Source organism: Macaca mulatta, chromosome 7, assembly GCF_049350105.2.
Source record: "Macaca mulatta isolate MMU2019108-1 chromosome 7, T2T-MMU8v2.0, whole genome shotgun sequence".
NCBI classification, from domain to species: Eukaryota; Metazoa; Chordata; class Mammalia; order Primates; family Cercopithecidae; genus Macaca; species Macaca mulatta.
In genome coordinates, this window is record NC_133412.1 from 146,691,204 (window position 1) to 146,708,852 (window position 17,649).

The 17,649-nt window shown below is 46.9% G+C and overlaps 1 protein-coding gene across 3 annotated transcripts in view; it reads right to left on the bottom strand.

The window, feature by feature from the left end:
* HEATR4 (HEAT repeat containing 4) overlaps positions 1-17,649 on the bottom strand; it is a 44,529-nt gene that overhangs the window by 13,182 nt on the left and 13,698 nt on the right. For all 3 annotated transcript variants that reach the window (XR_013396440.1, XM_077941388.1, XM_077941389.1), the window contains 7 exons: positions 14,634-15,586; positions 13,220-13,407; positions 11,414-11,554; positions 6,923-7,126; positions 4,938-5,081; positions 2,281-2,442; positions 1,114-1,274 (listed from right to left, as the gene is read on the bottom strand). Coding sequence is in view for 2 of the 3 variants with exons in the window: in XM_077941388.1 (XP_077797514.1) it covers positions 1,114-1,274; positions 2,281-2,442; positions 4,938-5,081; positions 6,923-7,126; positions 11,414-11,554; positions 13,220-13,407; positions 14,634-15,514 (1,881 nt within the window). In the remaining variant the exon portion in view is untranslated. The remainder of the gene's footprint in view (positions 1-1,113; positions 1,275-2,280; positions 2,443-4,937; positions 5,082-6,922; positions 7,127-11,413; positions 11,555-13,219; positions 13,408-14,633; positions 15,587-17,649) is intronic.

Sequence of the window (17,649 nt, forward strand, 5' to 3'; positions counted from 1 at the left end):
ATATACCTCTACACCCAGCTTTACTCATGCTTATTCTACCTTATGCTTGAGATCATCAACCCAACCGACTGCATTTTATCTAATTAACTAATTGTTTAATTAATTTTTTGGCCGGGCGCGGTGGCTCAAGCCTGTAATCCCAGCACTTTGGGAGGCCGAGACGGGCGGATCACAAGGTCAGGAGATCGAGACCATCCTGGCTAACATAGTGAAACACCGTCTCTACTAAAGAATACAAAAAACTAGCCGGGCGAGGTGGCGGGCGCCTGTAGTCCCAGCTACTCGGGAGGCTGAGGCAGGAGAATGGCGTAAACCCGGGAGGCGAAGCTTGCAGTGAGCTGAGATCCGGCCACTGCACTCCAGCCTGGGTGACAGAGCCAGACTCCGTCTCAAAAAAACAAACAAAAAAAAATTAATTTTTTGAGACAGGGTCCTGCTCTGTCGCTCAGAATGGAGTACAGTGGTGTAATCTCAGCTCGCTGCAGCCTCAACCTGCCAGGCTCAAGTGATCCTCCCACCTCAGCCTCCTGAGTAGCTAGGATTACAGGCACACACCACCATGCCTGACTAATTTTATTTCTTTTTTTGTAGAGACAGAGTCTCACTATATTGCCCAGGCTGCTCTTGAACTCCTGGACCGAAGGGATACTCCCACCTCAGCCTCCCAAAGTGCTGGGATTAAAGGTGTGAGTGACAATGCCCAGCCCAGCTGCATTTTATTGTATTTTATTTGTTTGAGACAGAATCTTGCTCTATCACCTAGGCTAGAGTGTAGTGGCGTGATCTCAGCTCACTGCAACCTCCACCTCCCAGGCTCAAGCGATTCTCATGCTTCAGCCTCCTAAATAGCTGGGACTACAGGTGTGTACCATTGCACCTGGCTAATTTTTGTATTTTTAGTAGATATGGGGTTTCACCCATGTTGGCCAGTCTGGTCTCAAACTCCTGACCTCAAGTGATCCACCTGCCTCGGCCTCCTGAAGTGTTGGGATTACAGGCATGAGCCACTGCCCCGGCCCCAGCTGCCTGTTAGATGGCTTACATTCACTGACCTCAAAGACCTAATTGCTCCCCAAAACTGTTTCTTTCTCTGACCCAGTAATGGACACATACTGTCTTCTCACTCAGATGGCTCAGGAGGATATAAGACTGTTCCTCAGTGTCCTCATTCCTCTTTGTAAACAGCTGGTGGAGGATCCTCTTAATGACAGGGTAAGTGGCAGTACCTTCCAGAGCCAAGCACTGAGCTGCAGCCCAGCTATCCACACTGTTACCTGCCACAGTTGGGTGAAAAAGAGTTCAGAATGGTGATGTGTTTTCTCCCTAGAGAACAGCCTTTGAATTGATACCCAAGGCTGCTAGCCACCTGATATCTCACTTCCTTGTACCCCACTCAGTCTAGAAATACAATTCCTTATTTAAACCATATTTAGAAGAATCATATTGGCTGGGCACGGTGGCTAACACCTGTAATCCCCACACTTTGGGAGGCCAAAGTGGGCGGATCACCTAAGGTCAGGAGTTCAAGACCAGCCTGGCCAACATGGTGAAACCCCATCTCTACTAAAAATACAAAAATCAGCCAGGCATGGTGGCACGCGCCTGTAATCCCAGCTATTTGGGAGGCTGAGGCAGGAGAATTGCTTGAACCCAGGAGGTGGAGGTTGCAGTGAGCCAAGATCCCACCATTGCACTCCATCCAGCCTGGGCAACAAGAGTGAAACTCTGTCTAGAAAAAAAAAAAAAAATTTAGTCCAGCTACCACTTGGTGGCAGTATATCTGTTTTGTTAAAGTACCTAGAAAGAAAAATTTTCTTTTTTTCCTTTTTTTTAAGAGACAGGGTCTTGCTCTGTCACCCAGGTTGGAGTACAGTGGCACCGTCGTGGCTTACTGCAGCTTCAACCCCCTGGGCTCAAGCTGACTCTGATAAGCATGTATACATAGGTCTGCCTCAGCCTCCTAGGTAGCTGAGTCTACAGGAGCACACCACCACACCTGGCTAATTTTAAAATTTTTTATAGAGATGGGGTCTTCTTATATTGCTCAGGCTGGTTTAGAACTCCTATGCTCAGGTGATCCTCTCACCTTGGCCTCCCAAAGTGTTGGGATTACAGGTGTGAGCGACAGCGTCTGGCCTTAATTTTCAAATGGTCTGACATAAATCTAAACCCAATATAGCAGACATTGCAGAGCATGACAGTGGAGAGGAAAGGACTGGGAAAGCTGATAGTGAGATGTCTATCCCATATTTCCAAGTCAGAAGTAACGGAGTTACTCACCCTTCAGAAGGGCAGTCTGCATGATGTTCTGGGCAAGGGGATTATGTGACTGTATGGCATATTGGCATATTGCTGCTGCCATCCGCACATTGGCATTCTTGTCACAAAGAGCAGCCTCTAGGGCAGGCAGTAGAACCTCCGGCAAGTCCTGGATGGTCTGGTCTGTGATCAAAAGAGCCAGGTAAGAGAGTACTAGCTCCTTTGCTTTTCTCACACACAGCTTCCTTTCTACAGCCACGTGGTGGCCAACCTCAGTCCCGGTTGCAGTTGCTTAGTGCTATATAACATAATTACAGTTTAGCTGAGCCCTTGAGATGGGCAGGATTTTATGCTCAAGGTGTTAAAGCTCAACTCTGTGCTGGTATGCCAGTTCCCAGTCCTTCATCATCTGGCCTCTAAACAGCTATATTCAAGCTGAAGGAGAATGTTTCCAGCTATGCTACAGTGAACTACACCATTAGTTTTAGTGATTAAAAGCAACCAATTTGCCCCATGAGCCTTTATTTAGATAGACAGATAGATATAGATATTTATTTATTTATGTATTTAATATATTTTTTGAGACAGAGTCTTGCTCTGTCGCCTGGGCTGGAGTGCAGTGGTGTGATCTCCACTCACTGCAAGCTCCACCTCCTGGGTTCACGCCATTCTCCTGCCTCAGCCTCCCAAGTAGCTGGGACTACAGGCGCCCACCACCACGCACGGCTAATTTTTTGTATGTTTAGTAGAGACGGAGTTTCACGGTGTTAGCCAGCATGGTCTCAATCTCCTGACCTTGTGATCCACCTTCCTTGCCCTCCCAAAGTGCTGGGATTACAGGCGTGAGCCCCTGCGCCCAGCCAAGCCTTTATATTTGTAAGAACAATTATATTTAGGTAGTGCTTTATAATATAGTGTTTTCACATTGATTATCTCATTGTCTTTCAATGTTGGTTGAATTAGGCAAGGTAGGTATCGTAGAGCTCACCAGGGAGTCTTTTTTGGTTCAACTAAACATTAAGGTTCATAAGACTGTCATGGGCCATGCATGGCACCAGAAGGATATGGGACAGGAGCATAGTTTGTCAACAGGGCAGCAGCATCAGGCATCCCTATTGGCTGGTGGTGTTTTTTTGTTTTTTGTTTTGTTGTTGTTGTTGTTTTTTGAGATAGAGTTTTTGCTCTGTTGCCCAGGCTGGAGTGCAATGGCACAATCTTGACTCACTGCAACCTCTGCTTCCTGGGTTCAGGCGATGCTTCTGCCTCAGCCTCCCGAGTATCTGGGACTACAGGCACCTGTCACCATGCCTGGCTAATTTTTGTACTTTTAGTAGAGACGAGGTTTCACCATGTTGGCCAGGCTGGTCTTGAACTCTTGACCTCAGGTGATCCACCTGCCTCGGCTTTCCGAAGTGCTGGGATTACAAGTGTGAGCCACCACGCCTGGCCTTGGCTGGAGTTCTTAAGGCTGTCTTGAGCATTCCACAGAGTCTTGGGGACAGCACAGGAACATATTGTTTATTCACTGGGTGAAATTATGCTTTACAGGAACTAATATCTCTTATAAAAATTCCATAGACACAATTCTAGGGTCCACAAAGGGCTGGCCTGTTATAAGTTATAGTATCCAGGGAGGCCCAAACTATAGTGTCCCTATCAAGTATTTATATTTCACTTATAACTCTTCTCAGTCCCAATGTAATTTATCAATCAGGGTTTATATCATAACCAATGTTGCCTATAAAGGTGTTCTTATCAGGTTTTTAGGGGAACAGGTGGGCATTTAACTGAAGTTCAAATTCTCAAGTAGGAAGGGGAAAGGTTTGTTATCCCTTTGCCACTACTCTCATTTTATAGATAAGGAAGTTGAAGCTCAGAGAGGTTAGCTAACTGCCCAAGGAATGGCACAGCTGAGCCCATGAATCATATTTTAAGATTTTGTCAGGCGCGGTGGCTCATGCCTGTAATCCCAGCACTTTGGGAGGCTGAGGTGTGTGGGTCACTTGAGGTTAGGAGTTCAAGACCAGCCTGGCCAACCTGGTGAAACCCTGTCTCTACTAAAAATACAAAAAAATTAGCCAGGCATGGTGGCATATGCCTGTAGTCCCAGCTACTCGGGAGACTAAGGCAGGAGAATTGCTTGAACCTGGGAGGCGGAGGTTGCAGTGAGCAGAGATGGCGCCACTGCACTCCAGCCTGGGCGACAGAGCAAGACTCTGTCTCTAAATCAATCAATCAATCAATCAGTCAATCAATAAAGCATGGGATCTTGGCTGGGCACAGTGGCTTATGCCTGTAACCCCAGCAGTTTGGGAGGTTGAGGTGGGAGGATTACTTGAGGCCATGAGTTCAAGACTAGCCTGGTCAACATAGCAAGACACAGTCTCTACCAACAAAAGGAAAGAATGGGATCTTCAAGGTGGGAAATGTTAACTTCCCTGCAGGCCACTGAGCAAACAAAAGGTGATGAAATGTAGTTCAAAAATTACTGGACTAGAAGTCTGGAATTTTAATCTCATGTCTATTGCTGATAAGCATGTATATATAGGCCAGTCTCTGAGTCTTGGTTTCCACATTTGTAAAATAATCTCAGATCAGCCCTGGGTCCCTACCAGTCCAGATGTTCCATGGCTTTATGAGTTGCTTATGTTCTCAAGCAGTTCAGCTTTAGCTCTCACCTGAGTCCCTCTGGCTGGTGGCAATCCGGGGCCGTTCCAAAGCAGCTGTGGCACATGTGGTGATAGCTTGGATCCGAACGTCATCATGCAGGTCTCCCAAGCTCCGAAGCAGGTTCTCCACTGTCTCATGGTGCCACTCTATGACTGAGCCACAGTGAGGGAAATGAAAAGAGAACCACCTAGTTAGGATTAGATATTGTGCTGCAGGCAGGTGACAAGAAGTCTGCCCTTCACCCAGAATAATTCAAGCAAAACATTAGGTCAGAAGAATAAAGGGCCCAGAGATGGGGTCTTTAGGGAGTTATTTCTCTGATGATCCTTGTACCCTCTTCAGGTAAGTTCCCAGATAAAACTTCTCCCAACCCCATCGTATCTATCTCGCTTTCGTTAAATAAGTTTTTGTTGTAACCATCTGGGAAATAAAAGGGACAATAAAACAAAGTAGTTAAGGGTACTTTGTTTTCAGACATACCTGGTTTGGGATCGCAGTTATTAGCTGTGTGACTGTGGATAAGTTACTTAACCCTGAGCCTGAGATTTCTTATTTGTAATACGGGCATAATACTAGAATCCACATATTGAGTTACTCTTAGTGTTAAATGAGTTAACTAGACAAAGTGTTTAGCAAAATGCCTGACAAGATAATGAAGGTTCAATGAGTGTTAATTATTGTGGTTTTCATTAGGTTCTTTGTCTTTGAGGGCACTTCCATTTGGCTTTCGACATCTTCTTCATTTTAGTTGCTAACTACTCTTTTGGCAGGTATCAGACTTTTATTTCAAAGCTCCTACTATCTGTAGGTGCTTCCTTCAGTCTTTTTTGTTGTTGTTTATCTGATCCAGTTTACCTAATGGATCGCCTCTCTTTTTCCTGCACTAACTAAACTTGTCTATCATGTTCTGAAAGCCAACAGCTGTTGAGTTCTCAAATACCATAGCTTTCAACAGTCCTTGCCAGACCATTACTTTGTCCCAGGCACTCAGACTTCTACTCTCCTATCTTTGAAGGCAAAGTAAGTATAGGATAGCCCCAACTCTACGAATGAATTTTGGAGAGGGGTTACTGATACCACAGTCAACGACAACATGGACAACGGTTGGACAGCATATTTTGTTCTTCCCTTCATGCATCATTTACATAAAGTTTGGAAATCAATAAGATAGGGTCGCCTGGGTGTAGTGGCTTACGCTTGTAATCCCAGCACTTTGGGAGGCCAAAGCCAGGAGATCACCTGAAGTCAGGAGTTCGAGACCAGCCTGGCCAACATAGTGAAACCCTGTTTCTACTAAAAATACAGAAATTAGCCAGACATCGTGGCACATGCCCATAGTCCCAGCTACTCGGGAGGCTGAGGCAGGAGAATCGCTTGAACCTGGGAGGTAGAGGTTGCAGTGAGCCAAAATCAAGTGCCATTGCACTCCAGCCTGGGAGACAGAGTGAAATTCCATCTTGGAAAAAAAAAAAAGGGCTGGCGCGGTGGCCAAGGCAGGCAGATCACCTGAGGTCAGGAGTTCGAGACCAGTCTGGCCAACATGGTGAAACCCCATCTCTACTAAAAATACAAAAAGTTAAGCAAGCGTGGTGGTAGGTGCCTATAATCCTAGCTACTCAGGAGGCTGAGGCAGGAGAATCACTTGAACTCAGGAAGCCGAGGTTTCAGTAAACTGAGATCCCACCATTGCACTCCAGCCGAGGCAACAAGAGTGAAACTCTGTCTCAAAAAAAAAAAAAAAAAAAAAGATAGGATCCCTGCCTCTGAAGAGTCTTCAGTGTAATGAGTTTCTACAAATTACTGAAGTAATACCCACCCATGCAAAAAGCACCCAGATATATGTCAACTGAAGTTCATCTAACACCCAATGTGTGAACCAGATTTTTACATTTCACAAAGGAGGGATGGATTTTTCAAAGACTGAGAAAGCCTAGTCCCAGATGAGAACCACTTCTCACAAACATACAGTATCTCAGGACCTCCCTTCACTCACTCAGAGCCCAGGCAGTCTTCCATTCCTTCAGCATCCTCCGCAGGACCACCAGTTCCCAGGTCACATCCTCCTGCAGTGATTTTGCCTGCTTCTTCAATCTCCTGGTCTTAATAGGCACATCCTCCTCACCCACCTGCTGCAGAATATCCTTGGCGGGCGTGGGCAAAGCAGTCCAGCGCAGGGCTCCTTGCACAGGTCTGCAAGCTGTGCAACATGGCAGTGTGAGGTCTTCTTACCCCACTGCCTTAGGCCCTGCCACACAGTGGCCCCAGCTTGCATCCTATTCTCATTCCTGACTAATACCAAAGCAAAACCCTCAAGAGTGAATTTCCCCATAATTATATGGGGAACTGAGTACAAACACACAGGGAATTATGGAAAGTCCTGACTACAGACATGGTAAGCCATGATGATGATGGGGGCGAGAGATTTGTGGGGGGAAATTGAGATATCTACAAACCTTTTTATGAGTTTAAGGGTTATCTTTAGGAACCTAAATCTTTAGGAACATAAATATGTTTATACGTAATGAGATTTGCTCATAAAATTCAATATTTGATACATTGCAATTTAGTGTCATTGGCCATTATTTCTAAAGTATTAAGTTTTCCTTTTAATGTTTTTAATTTGGGGAGAGTAATGGTGCTATAAGCTGTGAAAATTTAAAGATTTTAACATCTCTGAGTTTTTCCTCATGACAACAGAAATTTGAGAACAGAAAAAACCATAAATATTAAATATAGTTAGAAAAGCTATAGTTGGCCAGGCGCGGTGGCTCACGCCTGTAATCCCTGCACTTTGGGAGGCCGAGGTGAGTGGATCGTGAGGTCAGGAAATCGAGATCATCCTGGCTAACACAGTGAAAACCCTGTCTCTACTAAAATACAAAAAATTAGCCGGGCGTGGTGGCATGTGCTTATAGTCCCAGCTACTTGGGAGGCTGAGGTAGGAGAATCGCTTGAACCGGAGAGGCGGAGGTTGCAGTGAGCCAAGATCATGCCACTGCACTCCAGCCTGGATGACAGAGCGAGACTCCATTCTTAAAAAAAAAAAAAAAAAAAAAAAAGCTATAGTTACATTTTCTGAACTTAATGTTTTTCATGGTGTCAAATTTAGAAAGCCTCTTTCTCAGAAAAAAAGCTGTAGGGAGAAGAGGAAGGGAAAATGATAAAAACATTTCCAGACATACTAAATTCATTATTCACACTGCCTATTAGTCTCATGTTCTAATCAGTCACTATCAGCCATTCCTGGTTTTTTCCAAGATTTCATTCCAACTCTTAACATGTTTAGATTTGCTCTGAATCAATTCTTTCCTTTGAGCAAGGAAGGCATAACATTTCCTTCTTCTAATGTAAAAAGAGTACTGTGAGGCGTGGTGCAGTGGCTCACGCCTGTAATCCCAGCACTTTGGGAGGCTAAAGCAGGTGGATCACTTGAGGTCAGGAGTTAGAGACCAGCCTGACCAACATGGTGAAACCCCATCTCTACTAAAAATACAAAAACTTGCCAGGCGTGGTGACGGGCACCTGTAATCCCAGCTACTTGGAGGCTGAAGCAGAAGAATCACTCGAACTGGGAAGGCAGAGGTTGCAGTGAGCTGAGATTGTGCTCCAACCTGGGTGACAAAGAGAGACTCCATCTCAAAAGAAAAAAAAAAAAAAAAAGAAAAAAGAAAAAAGATTTCTGTGAGACTCCAGGGCAGTTTAGCGAAGATGCCCATATAGTGCATCTCCTCCACATGGTCCCCACCAGCTTGGGACGTGCTGGGGACTCAGCCACTCTACTGAGGCCTCCCTCCTTTGTGAGGTAGGGTATGTGCAACTAGGAGCTGTGGGACCACCTCTGACAGGCCAGCTCACACTTTGCCATGTGACCCTCCCCGACTTCTCTCAGCCGACTTGAAATCCCTCCTGAAGAGGTGAGAAATAGCTGAATTAACCCCATTTCTCCTATATCCCTCTGCTCAAGGAGTTAAAATGGATTTGTGGTGAGCAAGTCTTAGATCTCTGATATTTAACCCCATGGGAATAAAAAATACAACTGCCAACATTTACTTTAGTTCCAGTCCTTTGGGTTATATATGGATAGAAACACATCCACTAGCCACCTTCCACATCAACAGTCATCTAAAGCCGGGGTCCCTAACTCCCAGGCCATGGGCCTATACCAGTTCATGGCCTGTAAGTAACCGGGCCACCACAACAGGAGGTGAGCGGTGGGCAGGCAAGCATTACCGCTGAGCTCTGCCTTCTGTCAGATCAGCAGTGGCCTTAGAGTCACATAGGAGCATGAAGCTTATTGTGAACTGCACATGTGAGGGATTTAGGTTGTGCACCCTTTATGATAATCTAATGCCTGATGATCTGAGGTGGAACCGTTTCATCTTGAAACCATCCCCACCCCGCTGGTCTGTGGAGAAGTTGTCTTCCCCAAAACCAGTCCCTAGTGCCAAAAAGGTTGAGGACTGCTGATCTAAAGGGAGCACACAAAGTAATGACTCTTGGCGGGGCACAGTGGCTCGTGCCTATAATCCCAGATCTTTATTTGGGAGGCTGAGGTGGGAGGATCCCTTGTGGCCAGGAGTTTGAGACCAGCCTGGGCAACATAGTGAGACCCTATGCCCTGATCCTCCTGCATCAGCCTCGAGAGTGCCTGGGACTCCAGGTGTGTGCCACCACGCCCCACTAATTTTTGTATTTTTTCGTAGAGACGGGGTCTCACCTTGTTGCCTAGGCTAGTCTTAAACTGCTAGGCTCAAGTGATCTGCCTGCCTCATCAAATTGTATGGTTTGACAGGATTAATTTTATAGTATGTAAATTCAAGCCCAATAAAGCTGTTATTGAAAAGGAATCCCCTGGCTGGGAGAGTGGCTCATGCCTGTAGTTGCAACACTTTGGGAGTCTGAACAGGGTGCATCACTTGAGCCCAGAAGTTTGAGACCAGCCTGGGCAACACAGTAAGACCTTGTCTCTACAAAAATTTGCTGGGTATAGTGGTATGCACCTGTAGTTCCAGCTACTCAGGAGAGTGAGGTGGAAGGATCGCTTGAACTCAGGCAGGTAAAGGCTGCAGTGAGCCATGATTGTACCACTGCGCTCAGCCTGTCAAGAAAAGAAGAGAAGAGGGAGAGGGAAGGGGAGGGAGAGGGAGAGGGGGAGGGAGGAGAGGACAGGAGAGGAGAGGGAGACAGAGAGAAAGGAAGGAAAGGGAGAAGGAAAGGAAGGAAGGAAGGAAAGGAAGAAAGGAAGGAAGGAAGGAAGGAGAAAAGAAAAAGAGGCTGGGCACAGTGGCTCACGCCTGTAATCCTAGCACTTTGGAAGGCCGAGGTGGACAGATCACGAGGTCAAGAGACCGAGACCATCCTGACCAACATGGTGAACCCCGTCTCTACTAAAAATACAAAAATTAGCTGGGCATGGTGGCGCGCGCCTATAGTCTCAGCTACTCTGGAGGCTGAGCCAGGGGAATTGCTTGAACCAGGAAGATGGAGGTTGCAGTGAGCCAAGATCACGCCACTGCACTCCAGCCTGGGCAACAGAGTGAGACTTTGTCTCAAAAACAAACAAACAAAAAAAGCCAGCTTGTGTGGAAATCCTGTGGCTATCCACAGCTGTCTGGCGGGGCAGAATGTGCCTGTGCCTCCAAGGGTAGACTGGGCCCAGGGAAGGACTTCTTGCCAAGTGGGTGCAAAGGCACAGCTAGGAGGCCAGGCAGCCCTGTCAGCCAGGCGTGGTGGCACGCACCTGTAATTCCAGCTACTCTGGAGGCTGAGGCAGGGGAATTGCTTGAACCAGGAAGATGGAGGTTGCAGTGAGCCGAGATCATGCCACTGCACTCCAGCCTGGGCGACAGAGCAAGACTCTGTCTCCAAAAAAAGAAAAAAAAAAAAAAAAGAAGGGGTGACAACTGCTGTTAGTTTCTGCACACCACTGGGCCCATCTGAACAGTAATCCTGCAAAGAGTTATGGGAAATGGAGTCTTGTGGAGGATGTGCACATTTTGTTTCATAAGCTAATTTCTTGGCCACCTTCTTCCCTCTTTGTCTTACAGAGTGAAGAATGATGAACTTGTGAAAGTTCAGGTATGGGTGGGCTGAGTGTGGAGTGGGAGGGTAAAGGCAGCCCCAGGGAAAAGGGCAGAATGCTGGCTCAGGAGTTTGATGCACTTTCCCCGTTAGCTGCACTTTCCCTGTTAGCATTGAGATAGGAGCTGCCTTATTGCTAACTATTGGCCCTAAACCACTTGGTTATACCTAAGTTATATCAGATCTCAAATGATTGTATGTTCCTGTGAGGCTCTTCCTAGTTATAGTTAGTATTTTATAATTTCATGAGATTATTTTTAGTACGTAGAAAGGGGATTGCCTAGATGCTAATGGTGCTTCAGCCCATGAACTGGGAACTCTAGCACATGAATAGTGGGTAATGATGGGAAGCAGCCCCATTCCCATTATTAACCCCTGCCTTCCCTGTTAGCTTCCTGCTTACGTGCTTCAGGAATTGCCTGGGCACTCCACTTTTCTGGAGTTTCAGGGAAGACCTTAGATAGCTGCTTATTGTACCGATTTAGGTTTTCCAGGACAATCTGGTCTCTCTTTGCACCAATCTGGTGGATGATCTGGACTTCATCTGTGAACAGACAAAGAAACAATGAGTCTCCTGTGAACTCCCTCTTTCCTTTCTCCCCGGGTTCCCAATCACCAGGATCAGACCCAACTTCCATTTGCACTAATCTAAGCCCCTGGGATCCATGACTGCCATACTCTGGGGCATCCCTTGAAGGTGACCATTGCTTGGAAATATCACAGTGATAAGTCACCGTAGTGTCAGTGGGGAAAAAAGAAAGAAAGAAATGTCATAGCTAGTCACCTCATTAGAGGCCTAGGAGCCAAGGATGGTGCTTTCCTTCCTAAGGCAGAACCTGTGGCTGGGTGCGGTGGCTCACACCTGTAATCTCAGCACTTTGGGAGGCCGAGGTGGGTGGATCACATGGTCAGGAGTTCAAGACCAGCCTAGGCAACATTGTAAGACTCCATCTCTACAAAAATACAAAAATTAGCTGGGTACAGCTACTCAGGAGGCTGAGGCAGGAGAATCAATTGAGCCTGAGAGGTAGAGGTTGCAGTGGAGATAGCACCACTGCACTCCAGCCTAGGCAGTGGGAGTGAAACCATTTCAAAAATAAGAAAAGAACCGGCCAGGAGCGGTGGCTCACGCCTGTAATCCCAGCACTTTGGGAGGCCGAGGAGGGCAGATCACAAGGTCAAGAGATTGCGACCATTCTGGCCAACATGGTGAAATCCGTCTCTACTAAAAATACAAAAATTAGCTGGGCGTGGTGACGCGCACTTATAATCCCAGCTACTTGGGAGGTGGAGGCAGAGGTTGCAGTGAGCCAAGATTGTGTCACTGCACTCCGGCCTGGCGACAGAGCAAGACTCTGTCTCAAAAAATAAAAAAAGAAAAAGAAAAGAGAAGAACCTATGTAACCACTTAGAGGCCTTATCCCTTATGAAAAGCTAGATACTAAAAAAGAGGCACCTAATTAATCCCATCAGTGATGAATACCTTAGAGTAATTTTGTTAAACACTTTGAGAAGACTTTCAGCTGCAGCAGTTTAGGAACAAGATGGGGCTTGGGAAGAAGAAACAGCTAGGCACACAAAGACCTAGATCGGGTATCCCGGAAGCCCAGGCATCTAAGGGACAGCAGTAGCGAAGGAGAAGGTGGCGAACATTTACTGAACACCTTAAACAGACACTGGGCAAGAAGCATTACGGATGCTTTCTCATCTACTCTACTCAAAGTGCATTTTTCTTAACATCACTTCACAAATAAGGTACTTGTGGCTGAGAGTAATTATGTAATTTACTGAAGTTTACTAAAAAAATACTGAGCCAGGATTTAAACTCAAATGTGCCTGACTCCAAAGCCCTGATTTTTTCCCAACATCGCACCTGGTGGGATCATATCTCGAAGTGAGAGAAGGGAGAAGGGTGGACAGAGAAGAGATGGATTGTTCCCAAAGTCTTGCCTACTTTACAGTTCCACCCTTCGTTGCCTCTTCAGTAAGATGGAGGGATAGAGAAAGCAGGGAGAGACAGCAGTGCCCTCCCTATTAGCTATCACTCCCCGACCCGACTCCTGTGCTGGTGTGGGTGTGGGTCATGACATGAAAATCTGGGTCATCCAGGGCCTCTCCATACCCACAACTGTTTCCAACCCCCAGCGATCTTCCACCTCCCTGGCCCATGTCCCCCTGTGCCCCTACCACAGGGGCCCAGCTCTATTACCAAAGTAAATCTCCTGTTCAAAGGTGTTATCTGTGCAGTAGGCAAACTTTCCAGCTCGGGGAGTCACCTGGCGAAAGTGGCTCTGGGTTTGGGGCTGGGAGAGGCTCCTCTTTTCATGGATATCCTCAGTGGTCTTGTTGTCAGGTATGATTTCAACTGTCTCTGCTTGTTGGAAGTAACTGGGCAATCTTGGCAGGGGTGAGAAAGGAGGGAAAAGGGGGAAAGAGTAGGAGGTGGATGCCCCTTTCCATTAAATCCACAGCTTGTTCCCTTTCCTCTTTAAGCTCCGCTCCTATACACGTGAGCATCGCAGAACACCAATGTTTAACTTTTAGCCTTGTCGCCATGGTGCCAGTTGAATGTGGAGCTGTCAGAAGGGCTTGTCTACAGCCGCCCTGCCTGGTTCCTGAAGGATCCACACCTTCTGCATCCACCAAGCAGCATGGCAGAGTGGCTGTGCTCCAGCATAACCCTTTTTAAACATTCATACCCTTAGAGGCGGCATGGCCTTGGGGAAAGGATCCTACCTCCTTCGTCATCTCACTCTGTCTATTCTGTGTGTGGTTATTTAATGTCCATCTACCTGGTGGTGAACAGGCTGTAAGCTCCTTAAAGGTACATGTCTGTGTCTATTGCTTTTACATTGTATTCCCAGCACTTTGCAGAGTACCTGGAAAGTAGCAAGAACATAATTTATATTTGTCCAATAAATGAATAAATAAATGGATTTCCACTGATTTTTCGTTCACTCTTGGAAATCAGGGATAGTGTAATAGCTCCGGTGTTTCCTCTAGCTATAAATGAGGTGGAAGCAATCTAAGAAACATGTAGTCGTCATCTTCTCTCAGGTTGTCTGGTTCTCTGTCCTGCAGCTAGTCAGTGTTTGAGTCAGTGACACACTGGTTCCTTATTCAGAGTGAGGCAGGACCAAACCTCAGTGCTATGAGGTTCCTGCCTTCCTCAATCCACCAAGGATACATTTCTGGGAGCACTTGGTTGGTAACTACACCAGCAGTCTGATGGCAAAGTCTGCTGGAGAAGGTTGAGAACCAATCCCTTTAAGAGCAGTGGTTCCCAGCTGGGAATGACTTTGTCTCTCTTGGAGACATTTGGCAGTGTCTGAGACATCTTTGGTTGTCTCAGGAGGTTGTGCTCTGGTGGGTATGAGCCAGGGATGCTGCTGGCATCCCATAATGAACAGGGCGGTTCCCACAACAAAAATTATCCAACCCAGAATGTCAGCAGTGCAGACTGAGAAACCTTACTTTGCAGAGCTCTCAGAGAGCAGGCCGGTGGTGGAGAACATGAAATTGATGAGAGTGCATTCTAAAATCGGGAGTGTGAGTCCCCCTGGGAGTCCCTGAAGGGGAGTCAGGGATTATCAAGGGTGCACTTGAGGCCCTGGCCAGTATACCTGTAGTAAACAGGAAGCAGCAGCTCTGGTTTCTTCTTTTCCTGTGGGGGCAGGATGACACTTTGATCCTCAAACTCTGCTGCCTCTTCTGCCTCCAGCTGTTTCAGGAGCTCCAGGTCGCTGGCAGAGGTAAGTTCATCCCGGATGTGACTCCAGTCGTACTGCTGTCGCAGGAAGCTCTGCCACTTGCTGGGGGATGCCCCAGGCCTTTGAGGACGCTTATTCTGAATCCATCGGGCTGTGCGCTTGTTCAGCTTTTCCAGCACAGTGTCCTCCCACGCTCTGGCCTCCTTCTCAGGAGGCGGAAGCCAGGCTTCTCTTTCCTCCAGGTTCACATCTGGAGAAGGTGGCCGACCCAGCATATCTGGATGCATGCAGGGATGATGGATGAGAGGGCGGGGTGCTTCCCGGACGGTGCTGGCTGGCTTTGATTTCTTCAGCTTCTTTTCAGGATTGGCAGAGCTTTCTGTCTTCACAGCCAGGGAGGTGTCTCCTGTTAAGAGACTTGAGGAACTCAGGAACTTGAGGCGAACAGGTTTCCGAGGCTGGGCCTTCCTGATCTGGGGAGTATGGATGATGTCATTGGTGTTGTAGAGGTGGTCAAAGCTGTACTGGCTATAAGGAATGCTGGGCAGTCCTCGCTGCCACACCACCTCCTGAGAGAAGCTGAGGTTTGCAGCAGCCATTTTCAAATATTGGCTCTTGCGGTGTAGACAGTACTGTGAGCTGGAGAAGACCATAGGCACATTGGAGACAGAGGCACACTCCTGCTTGCCTTTCAGTTTTGAGTAGTTTAAAATCATGCCCCATCCCAGCCGTGGGGGCAGTGACTGATAGAAGCAATGGGGGAGAAAGATCTTTCCCTTCTGGGTCCTGGTCATACTGCGTTGCAGCAAATGCTTCCTTCCACGCTGCCTGGCCTAGAGGCAAGGCCTGGAGATGAGACCTGGCACCTGTTAAGGGAATGGGAGGAACTGATGAGAGCTCTAGGGCAGCCAAAATTGGTAGCCCATAGCAGTTCAGAAAGAGAATAACTTGAAAAACAGATGGAAAGGGGGTAAGGAAAAGCCATGTGAGTTAGAAGAACAAAAGAAGAAAATGGTACAACATCCTAAATATTTCATGTATCAGACCCTTGTTTCTGGTTCTTACACTTGTTCCCAAAGCTCAGACCCTCATCTCCGTGTGAGGGATGACTGCTTTTCAGCAGTGTCCCATGCTTCCAGTTTGTCTTCAAATGTTGCTTTCTTTCGTTCAAAAGGCTTATAGCATAAAGTTCAGACTATTCAGCATGGCATTCAGTGTTCTCCATGACTTTGGCCTCAGTTTATGACTTTGTCCTGGCGTATAACCTCTGCTTGAGCCAGTCCAGTCTCCTGGCTGTTCTCTGAGTATCCTCTCTCCACATAATGGAGCTTCCTTCTGTGTCCTCCACATGAAATGGCCTTTCATACTTGACACAAATTCTATCCAATTTCCAGGCCCAGCTCAATTTGTCCTGCTCCATAACTCTTTCTTGACCTATCCAGGCCACCAGGTCATACCCAAGTTTATAAATTACTCCTGTTCTGTACCACTTACTTTAACTGTTAATCCTATGACACCTTGCATTGTTAAATATTTGAGACTCTAACTCCATTGCCCAGTGACCATGTCTCCCATGTCTTCTGTCTTTCAGAGTCATCCAGCACACCTATTGCTACATAGTTTTTATTGTTAAAATATTTAATAGCTGTAGGCCAGGCACAGTGGCTTACGCCTATAATCCCAACACTTTGGGAGGCCGAGGCGGGTGGGTCACCTGAGGTCTGGAGTTTGAGACCAGCCTGGCCAACATGGTGAAATCCTGTCTCTACTAAAAATACAAAAAATTAGCTGGGCCTGGTGGCATGTGCCTATAATCCCAGCTACTTGGGAGACTGAGGCAGGACAATCGCTTGAACCCAGGGCGGGGGAGATTCAGTGAGCCAAGATCACGCCATTGCACTCCAGCCTGGGCAATAAGAGCCAAACTCCGTCTCAAAATAAATAAATAAATAAAATATATATATATATAATAGCTGTAACGTATTTTATCAAATAGGTAAATGGTTTTGACTCTTCATGAATTATTGGATGGGTTCTTTCCAGATTTTAGCTAGCATGGCAAACATTGTAGATAACAAATGCTTAGATTTAATGTTAGTTTAGTTTAGTTTTGTTTTCCTTTTGAAGCATTCGCTTGGCCTAATAATGATAGTTTTGGAATACCTCGCTGAGGGTTTTATGTAGGGAAGATATTATGATCTTCATTTCCTATTTTAAGAAGCTGAGGTTCAGAGAGGTAGGTAAATTGCTTCAGATCACATAGCCCGTAAGCAGATGAGTCAGGTTTCAAACCTAGCCTGCTAAATCACAACTCTGGAGCACTTAACCCCCATGCCACACTGGCCATGGCCCAAGCACCACTCCCTACCACTCACTTTGTTGGCCTTGCCTCTCCAAGGAGCAGGTAGGCATCCTTACGTATAAGGATGAAGGAGAGACCATTATTCCATGTCTTTCTATCCTGCTAGTGTCAACTCCTGCCCTGCATCCAAGGTGCCCACACAGACCAGATCTGACTTGTTTCTCTTTCCTCCTTAACACCCAGCACATAGCCTCTCTCCCTAGGGCATGATTTCTCTTATTGTCTTCCATGTGTAAAAGTGACCATATTGGCCGGGCGCGGTGGCTCAAGCCTGTAATCCCAGCACTTTGGGAGGCCGAGACGGGCGGATCACGAGGTCGGGAGATCGAGACCATCCTGGCTAATACGGTGAAACCCCGTCTCTACTAAAAAAATACAAACTAGCCGGGCGAGGTGGTGGGCGCCTGTAGTCCCAGCTACTCAGGAGGCTGAGGCAGGAGAATGGCGTGAACCCGGGAGGCGGAGCTTGCAGTGAGCTGAGATCCGGCCACTGCACTCCAGCCTGGGCGACAGAGCGAGACTCCGTCTCAAAAAAAAAAAAAAAGTGACCATATTGTATTTCTTTCT